Source organism: Panthera pardus, unplaced genomic scaffold (genome assembly GCF_024362965.1).
Source record: "Panthera pardus isolate Hobbes unplaced genomic scaffold, ASM2436296v1 HiC_scaffold_15, whole genome shotgun sequence".
Taxonomy (NCBI): Eukaryota; Metazoa; Chordata; class Mammalia; order Carnivora; family Felidae; genus Panthera; species Panthera pardus.
This window is the reverse complement of record NW_026526710.1, coordinates 28112893-28122581: the sequence shown is the minus strand read 5'-3', so window position 1 is coordinate 28122581 and position 9689 is coordinate 28112893. Positions and strand designations below refer to the sequence as shown.

The window sequence follows — 9689 nt, the reverse complement described above, 5'->3', positions numbered from 1 at the left end:
CGCGGAGCCCGGACGAACGAACGGTTAAAAGTCCGCGGGGCTGGAGAGACCCGGCTTGTCCGTGCGCGCCGGCCCTGCGGGAGCGGACGTGCCCGCAGCGTCTGAGCCCTGCGCCCGCCTCGAGAGCCGCCGCGCGGGGGGCGGGCTCCCCGCGCGCCGGCTCCGGAGCCGCGGTCCCATTGGCCCGGGGGCACGCCCGTCTCCGAGTGAGGCTTCGAAAGTTTCGTTGAAGGTGGAGAAGTGCGCGCCCGCCCGGGAGCCGGGGCTGCGCCTCCAGGGCGAGGCTGCACGGCGGCGGCGGTGGCGGCGGCGGGCGGGGGGCGCGCTGGCATCCGGACAGCGTTTGGTTTTCATTTTATTTTTTTTTAAATTGAGGCCGTGGAGGAGGGAATTGGAGTCGGCTCCACTGGCTGTGTGCTTTCGTCTCGATTTCTGCCCACGCTCGCACCATTCCTCCTGGTGAGGGAGGGACTCGCACCGCCACCCCGCGGACCGATAACTCGAGCCCCGTGCAGGCGGGGATGGTTGTGCGCTCCTGGCCGCTCCCTCCCGGGTCTCTTCGGCCCGAAGCTGGGGGACGCAGAGGCTGAGCCGCGTCGCCATTCGGGGATCCGCCGCCAGACGGTTCGGGACCGCCGGCAGTTACGAGAGCCCGGGCCAAAGGTCGCGGCGTGCGCAGGCGGCGGGGCCCCGGCAGCCGACGCACGTTGGCTTCAGAGGGGATTCCGCAAAGAAAGCTTCCCTTCGCCCCTGAGCGACGCCCCAGGAGCCAGACGGAACGACAGCCCCTTCTAGTCCCCTTTCCTCGCCGTGCCGCCCCCCGGGACCCTCCCGAAGTGCCCCCGTCCAGGGCTCTGGCCCCGGCCACCCGCTGAAGAAGCCGCAGCCACCGGATTGGGGGATTTCACACTTCATGGGCCGGCCGAGGGGGCGCCGGGCGCCGGGCGAGGGGGCTACCTAGAGCTTGGTTAGGGGCGGCCGAGCGCCAGGCGAGGCACTGCGGAGGGACCAGCGAAGGGTGGCGGAGAGACCTGATAGGGGCGACCGAGAGCCCGGCGAGGAGCGGTCAACAGCCCGGGGAACGCACCCTCGGGGCGGACAGCGCGGCGGTCCTCTCCGAGGCGATGCCCGGGCGGCTGCGGGCAGCCGGCCGCCCGAGGTCCTAGGTGGGCATGGACCTGGCGCCCCAGTCCTAGGGACCCTCGAACTTCGCCGCTCTGCTTGGACTCGCCGGACCAACGCAATGGCCTCGGAAGTAGTGTGCGGGCTCATCTTCAGGCTGCTGCTCCCCATCTGCCTGGCAGTAGGTGAGTGTGGTCCTCTAGCCGAGGTTACTTGAGGGGCGGGGGGGGGGGGGGATGAAGGGGGCTCCTGGGGAGGGGGCCAGGCTAAGGAGCAAAGGAAGTTCAGGGCTCTAGGGCTCAGGGACTGGGGAAGTCAGCGCCAAGGTCCCGGTGCCGGCGGAGTCAGACGCTTGCTGCTGTGTCGAGTGCCATAGCAGGGGACTCTCTTCCCGCGCTGGGGCGCAAGATCGGGGTCTCGCTTAGTGACGTGTAGGGTCCTGGCGCCCAGGTTCCGCATGTGTTGGAGACTGTGCTGAATTTAGTTACACGTGGAATTTCTTTCGTGGAGTATTGCCTTGTGCATAAAGGATGCAAATTTAGCTGGAAGGCGGTTGTAAACCGTCTTCCCAGATACAGTGCAGGATCCTACCAGGGTCCCCTCAGCCCCCCTGTCCCCAGACGCACAGCACATGGTGCATGCAGAAGGTATGGACGCCATCTCGCCCCCCACTCTATAGCCCAACAACATGACGGAAGAAGTGAAGGACTCCGGTCGTTCTGAAAAGAAAAGGAGGAGGAAGGTATAGGGAAACAATGTCCTGAGCTTGCTTACTTTCTTTCATTCCACCAAAGCCCCTCCAACAAAAGCGCTGGATGCTGGGGTCCTATGGAGGACCACGTCCCAGTTCCGCCCTCCAGACACCCACCCTAACAGATCTTTAAAGGGTCAGAGAGCCGGACTGGGGCTCCCTGGGACCGGGGAGGGTTAAGGGAAGGCCAGAAGTGAGCCTCTTCCACTCCCAGTAAAGGATCTCACTATTTCTACAGGGCCTGCTGGGTATTAAAAGCAACTGGGTGTCAGGTCTAAAGACTGGCAGCCCGCTTGGAGAGTTTCTGTGTTTCTCCTCTAATAGAAGGTGCCTGTTTCGCTGAATCCCACTTCTAGGAATGACTGACAGCATCGAACTTTTCACTTCCCCCACCAGAGCTAGAAAACAGAGCACCTTTTACCAAGTAGCAGTTGCATTTACAAAGAAAACGTGGCCTTCGGAGAAAAGACCAGCTTTTTGCAGATTGCTAGAGGTTGAGGACTCAAGATCACACCTGTGCTGAGGGTTTTATTTGTGCGAGCAATCGACAGGGGGGCTCTAGAGTGTTTCGAGGGGGTCAGTCCCAGCTACCTGGGAGGATTTTGTAGTGCCAGAAACTCCATGGAAAAACCAAAGAAAGCTTTCAGGTGGAAATAGTCTGCAGCAGAGATGCAAAATCCTTGAGCAGCTGGAGGGGTCTGCATGCGTGTGCTCGCCTTCCTTTGCCATTTATTCGAGTTTCAAGGCAGGACCATTTTTCAGGGATCTTGGTCCTTAATAACCAATAACCAAGCATGGAGAGGAGGAGGAGCCCAGCATCCACGAAGTTGATGTGGACCTCTCTCCACCAGTTTGCTTAAGTTTGAAAAGGGAAAAGACTTTGGGAGAGTGATTTTGGGGAAAACAGCACCAGGCTATGTCTGGTGCCTTACATACATATAGGCTGTGGGCATCTTCTGTGTATCTGTAGCGCCTGGCACCGTGCCTGGCACGTTTACTGTTTGCCTAGTGGAAGCCAGTGCCTGAGTTAAACAAGGGGCTTTCAGTATGAGGGTTGATTTGTGGTTGTCCTTGCAGACTGGGCAGGAGGCCTGGGGAGTGGTCAGAGGGTCAAAAGGCAGGCTCTTCCTCTCTCCACAGCTCACCCCCCCCCCCCCCCACTTCTTCCCGCACCCTAGCTTCTTTCCCTCTGGGCCTCTCCTCAGGGTATCAGCTCCTCCTGGAGTTCTGCAGGTGGTTACCTGCCGCCAGCTCAGGCCACTCTTGCCTGAGCAATGTGACAGCAGAGATTATCCGCCCTTTGCCACCCACCTCGCTCTAGGCTTCTGCCCTTGCAGAACCTAGCTCGCCAGCCCGGAATGTTCCGCGGCTGCTGGGGCCGTGTCCTTTCGATAATCCGGGGGTCTACACCGCAAAGCCCGTCAGTGAGACTGTCGAGCTCTGCCCTGCAGAGGGAAAGGGGCGCGCGGCACGCCCACCTCCCGCGCCCCGAGGCTCGAGCCGGCAACTCCAGAGCTGCGCGGAGGCTCCCGGGGTGCAGGGCGGAGCGGGGAGCGCTGCCCGCCAGCCCGGTCCGGCAGGACCCCCGCCCTCCGGCTTGTTCCTCTGCGCCGCGTGGGCCCCGCTCAGTGGCTGGCTCGCGGGACCGGACCTTCCTGGAAGGAGAGCTGCTGCTTCCAGGAACTCAGGCGCTAACCCCGGCCCACCCGCCACCCCCAGCCCCAAGGCCTGCTCCCCTAGCTCCCGGGAAGGCCGGTTCGGCCCTGTGATCCCGGGCCACCTTCCCTTTCCCGCTCTCGCTTCTGAATTCCCGTGGGTCTTCTGGGCTAACCGAAGGGAGGCTAGCCTGTGCGCCTGTGGGGGCGGGAGGGGGGCGTGGAGGCCCCCAGCTGGGTCTGAGCCTGTTGCTTACCCCACCCTCGTGGAAAGCCCACCTAAGGGAAGGTGAAGGAGGTACCAGGACCTGGGACCTCTCCCCCTGCCTGCAAGAGAGCAAAAGCCCCTTGGGAGGACCTGAGGGCCAATTCCCTGAGGACCCCCTCACCCCTTGGCTTAAGAAAGACAACCACTTCCAGCGACGAGATGCCTTCTAATCATTGCACTTGCAGGGACAAAAGGGGGCTGGGTAGGTGTCACCTGATTTGGGCATTCAATTCTAAACAAGAAGTGGATCTTTTCAAGGTTATTGGAGGGTTTTCAGGTCTGCTTGCTCCCAAGGTGCTACTAAATCAAATATTCAGGTTTCCCTAATATCCTGGTCACGGAGAGTGCAATGATCTGTTTGCCATTAGAATCGATTTTTACATTTTAGACATCTATTTTTGTATCTGGACAAGGCAGCCTTCAAAGCCAGGCCTTTGCAGAGGCTTGTGTATTTTTTTTTTTTTTTTAAATTCTCTAACATTGATGTTGAACTTTTTCTGCACGGATATGCTGTAGCCTTTGGGCCTAATGATAGATGCTAAAATTAAGTGCCATTGTGTTTAAACTGATGCTTGAGGTTTTTCTTTTTTTCCTATAGAAAGAAGTTTACAGAGAAGTGGTAAGTGATATCAGACCTCTTTTATGTAGGTCTTGCGTGGCTCTTGAGTGTTAAGAGCAAAACAAAAACTATAGTTTAATATGAAATAATATAAATGTTGCTTCCCTTCAAAATGAACATCCAGTGATAGACTTTCCCACATCGATAGAAACTGAAAATTTTAAAGATCTCCACAATTACTTATCATTACTTGAGTGGCCATTCTGATTTTTTCTTAAAAATAATAAGTGAAAGGGGTGCCTGGCCCAGGTCATGATCTCACCGGTCAGTGAGTTCCAGCCGCACGTCATTGGGCTCTGTGCTGACAGCTCAGAGTGTGGAGCCTGCTTCAGATTCTGTAAATCCCTCTCTCTCTGCCTCTTCCCCACTCTCTCTCTCTCTCTCTCTCGCTCTGTCCCTCAAAAATGAATAAACGTTAAAAAATTAAATAATACATGGAAGAAAAAAACAGACAAAACCTCCCATAATAGTATGAAATCGTTAATAATTATAATAGTATCTGGTCATTGTTGAGTACTTTAGACATATTTTTATACTTCTTTTAACATGATTGTACTGTCCCACCCATCTTAAAGTATATGATTTGAGTCTATTCCTGGGTCAGATCTGGATTTGTACATTTTAATTCACATGCATCTGACCCATTCATTCCATTTTGCCTAGTGTTGCTTGGAGTTTCCTAATGTCTTGCCTAGAAGAGCCAACTTAACCAATGTCAGGGCAGTGGTCCAGGTGCCGCAAGGCCACTGTGGCCTCATACCTTGTGCTTCCCCTAAGTGAAGTGACTGGAGCTTAGGAAAGAACAGAGCAGAACCGCAGACAAAAAGAATCAACCACCCAACTAGTGCTCTGAGAAAAAAAAAATCACACTTGGGTAATTGTGCAAATCCCGGAATAATTTCTGAAATTCCCTTTAGAGATAGTTGGATTAACATTAGAGCAAAAACATGGAGTCACTCTTGAAATATGTGTGGGTAGGGCTATCTAAATACAATTTTTTTTCTCCACGGCATCGTATGTTTCTCCCTGTGTGGTACGTGCCATGTGGGAAGTCACACACACACCCCAAGAATTCTAGATGATGCCTGGTCAGAGGTCTCCGCTTTGTGCTGCTATAGCTCTCGGTGGTAGGAGGTTTCGGCTGCTGAAGGATGCATTCACAGTGTTGAAAGTTACTTTCTTTTCCTGTTACACCTTCTCAGCCTTATCTAGGTAGATAGTATTTATTACTTCCAGAAAGGAGAAAAGCTAATCGTGGAAAGGGTTGGAAATACATAGTTTAATTCTAAAATAAAATATTTTGTAAGCACAAGCGGACATGGTCATTTTGTTACAGGAGTCGTGGAAGCTGGAACTATGTGTCCAGCCTGTGGTTTATCAGTGTGTCTGTTGCCTTACAGGCAATATATGCTTGTTCATAGAGATAAGCAGGATGCTTTGGACTTCACCTTTGGGGGCAGACGTGTTGTGACTTGGCAATTTCAGAGATCTCCGTTCACGTCCCAGCTCTGCCCTTTACCATATGATCATAGAGTTGTTTCTTCCTTGTTTCTCTTTTCTTCCTGCAAAAGGGAGTTATTAATGCCTCCTTCCTTGGGTAGTTGTGAGATTGTGGGCACTGCACACCTTGTGTAATGTCTGGCACTCTGCAGGGGCTCAACATGGGAGGTATTATTATTGCATTTATGTAGATGAGCAGAAGAGCAGTGATGCTTGAGGAACAGCTTAGTAGCAATTAAAACTACCAGCTAGTGACCTGGGTCATAAGGATACTGATAAGAGTAGGTAGGATTCATAAGAAAGCAAGTCTGTACCTTCCTACAGCCAAATTACTCCATTGAAAGTTGGTGTGTGTGTTGTGGGAGAATTTTTAATTATCAGGAGTTTTCACACCAGTTTTACTCATCATACTCATGGACAATTGTGTTCTTCTGGTTAAATATGTTCTCCTTAGAATTGTGCTGACAGTGCTTACTGTTGCCTTTCTGATGCTACACCATTATTTTCATCATCTTTATTGAATATGATTTCATTTATTTATTTTTATATGGGCATCTTCCTTTTAGACCCTCTGCTACTTTAATCGTATATGAAGTTGCACGGTAACAGTATATACTGTTACGGCTTTTCTATTCGGGAGAACTTAGAATAGTGTAGGCACACCTGGATATTTAAGAGCAGTTGATTAAGAACTATATGATGATACAATGTATATAACGTAAAACATTAAATTTTGTAACATTTTTAGATTTACATAATTGTTTTTGAGGATACGGAATCAGGTATACAAAATAAAACAAGTGTTCCATTGAATGGAGGCTAAACACAAAGCTATATCGGAAAACACTTGCAAGTATTTGGCTGTAAGAGATAAGCGTATATGAGGCTTATCACATTCACCAGACCCTCCACTTGGGCCTTTCAGACCCATCAGGACATGGCAGGATCAAGGATGATGCATACTAAGTATCTGTGGAGAGAGCACATCAGACCTTTTTAATAATTTCATAATTGTGAACCATCCCATAATTATCTAACAGGCATGGAGCATTTAGCTAAATCATTTTTAAAACTTGAGTATAATATAAACTTTTGCACTTATTTCTATATATTGGTAGATTTTTAAAAACTGTAATAGAAATTTAAAATGTGGTTCAAGTTTCCTGCAGAATATACATTTTTTTTGTTTGTGTGAAGTTTTCTGATTGCTATTTTTGAATTCTCCATTCAAAATATACTGGTAGGCACAGTTGTGCATTCAGCTAGGATATTGTGGATGGACATATTTAAACTTTTTGCTATGTGAGTTTCAAATACTTGATATATTTTATTAAAAAAATAGTGGATCTGCTCTGTGTGATTAGTTCTGGCTTCCTGTGGCAAATCCACTAGCCCTCTGGGGGTGAAGGTGTTGCTGAGACTTTATCTAGTCTCTATTTTTATTTTTATTTTATGTTTATTTGCCAGTTTTATTGAGAAATAACTGACCCACATCCTTGTGTAAATATAAGGCGCGTAGCATGAAGGTGTGATTTATGTACATGGTAAAATGATCCCCACAGTAGGTTCAACTAACATCCACCTTCTCAATAGATACTGTACAAAGAGAAGAAAGAAGAAAAGAAGAAAGGAGAAAGATTCTTGTGATGAGAACTCTTAGGATTTCTTTTCTTAACAACTTTGCTGTGTCTCACACAGCAGGGATAGCTGTAGGCATCATGTTGTCCATTACATCCCTAGTACTTGTACATCTTATTATTGAAAGGTTGTATCTTTTGGCCAACTTCCTCCAGTTCCCCTACCTCTCTCACTGTCCACATTTTTTAAAAAAGATTTCACACATAAATGAAACGATACAGTGTTTGTTTTGTGTTTCTCTGTCTGACTTACTTCACTTAGCATAATGCCCTCCAGGCCCATCCATAATGTTGCAAGTAGTATGATTTCCTCATTTTTAATGGCTGAATAGTATTCCATTGTGTGTGTGTGTGTGTGTGTGTGTGTGTGTGTGTGTGTGTGTGTTTCCATATCCATTCACGGACGCTGAGGTGGTTTCCGTGTCTTGGCTATTGTAAATAAAGCTGCTGTAAACATGGGAATGCAGATACCTTTCTGAGTTAGTGTTTTCATTATCATTGGATATATTCCCAGAAGTGAAATTGCTGGATGACACAGTAGTTCTACTTTTCATTTTTTTGAGGACCCTTCATACTGTTTTCCAGAGTGGCCGCACCATTTTACAATCCCACCAGCAGTCATAAGGTTCTCTTGTCTTCACATCCACACCACTATTTGTTAGCTCTTGTCTTCTTGTTGATGGGATGATATTTCACTGTAGTTTTAATTTGCACTTCCCTAATGATTAGTGATGTTGAGCATCTTTTCATGTGCCTGTTGGCCTCTTGTATATCCTTTTTAGAAAGATGTCTATCTGGGTATTTGTCCATTTTTTAATTTTTTTTTTTTTTTTTTTTTTTTTGTCTTTTGCTATTGAATTGCAAGGGTTCTTTATCAGGTATGTGGTTTGCAAATATTTTTCCCATTGCATAGGCTGTCATTTCACTTTTTTGTTTTGTTTTGTTTTGTTTTCTGTGCAGAAGCTTTTAGGTTTGATGTAGTCCCACATGTTTATTTTTTATTTTATTCTTCATGCTTTTGGTGTCATATCCAAAAATTCATTACCAAGTCTCATGTGAAGGAGCTCTGTTCGGATGTTTTCTCCTAGAAGTTTTGTGGCTTCAGGTCTTGCTTTTTAGTCTTTAGTCATTTTGAGTTAATTTCCTTGAGTGGTATAAAATATGGGTTCAGTTTCATTCTTTAATATGTGGCTGTCCAGTTTTTCTATAGAACCATTTGTTGAAGGGACTGTATTTTCTCCATTGAGTATTCTTGGCTCCCTTATCAAATATTAGTTGACTCTATGTGTTTGGGATTATATTTGGGCTCTTGATTCTGTTCCATTCATCTATTTGTCTGTTTTTATGTCAATACAATGCTGTTTTGATGACTAGAGCTTTATAGTATAATTTGAAATCAGGAAGTGTGATGCCTCCTGCTTTGTTCTTCTGTCTCAGGATTTCTTTGGCTAGTCAGGGTCTTTTGTGGTTCTATATAAACTTTAGGAGTGTTTTATCTACTTCTGGTAAAAATGCCATTCGAATCTTGATAAGGATTACATTGAATCTATAGATGGCTTTGGTGGTATTGACATTTTAACAGTATTAATCCTTCCAGTCCAGGGATATGGGATACGATTCCATTTATTTATATCTTCTTTGATTTCTTTCATCAATATCTTACAGTTTTCAGCATAGAAATCTTTCACCTCCTTAGTATTTTATTGTTAAATTTCTTCCTAAGTATTTTATTGTTTTTGATGCCATTGGAAATGGAATCTGTTTCTTTATTTCTTTTTTGAAAACTTCATCATTAGTGCATTAACTACTCTCTTAGGGAGTTATTTATCCTGTTACCCAAACTCAGGTGGATTCTCCTTTAAGTATTTTTTCCCAACTCTGAACTCTCCAGTTCACTCCCCCGCTCCTCCCTGCCTTTTGACTTGGTTTGGTCAACACCAGGCTTCTTATCTTCCCCCTACAGCCATCTCTGGTGAGCTCAGTGCAAGCTTCCCCTCCTCTCCTTGACCTGCACATTTACAAAGGCTGTCCGTGCCATTGACCCTCAGGTGCAGGTGCTTTACAAATCAAGTATCTCATTCACAGATGGTCTTCTAGGTTTGTCTTTGCTCTTTCACCTCAGTCAACAGAAGGGTTG

General features: G+C 47.8%; 1 protein-coding gene across 10 annotated transcripts in view; it reads left to right on the top strand.

Annotated features, from left to right (window-relative positions):
• The first annotated feature begins 361 nt into the window (after positions 1-361).
• Positions 362-9689, top strand: part of PIEZO2 (piezo type mechanosensitive ion channel component 2) — a 468071-nt gene continuing 458743 nt past the window's right edge. For 3 of the 10 annotated variants that reach the window (XM_053902383.1, XM_053902382.1, XM_053902379.1), the window contains exon 1: positions 365-1307. In XM_053902383.1, coding sequence (XP_053758358.1) covers positions 1244-1307 — 64 coding nt within the window. In that variant the 5' untranslated portion in view covers positions 365-1243. Of the gene's footprint in view, positions 1308-9689 lie in introns of all 10 variants that reach the window. The other 7 variants (XM_053902380.1, XM_053902381.1, XM_053902387.1 and 4 more) reach the window with 6 other exon arrangements.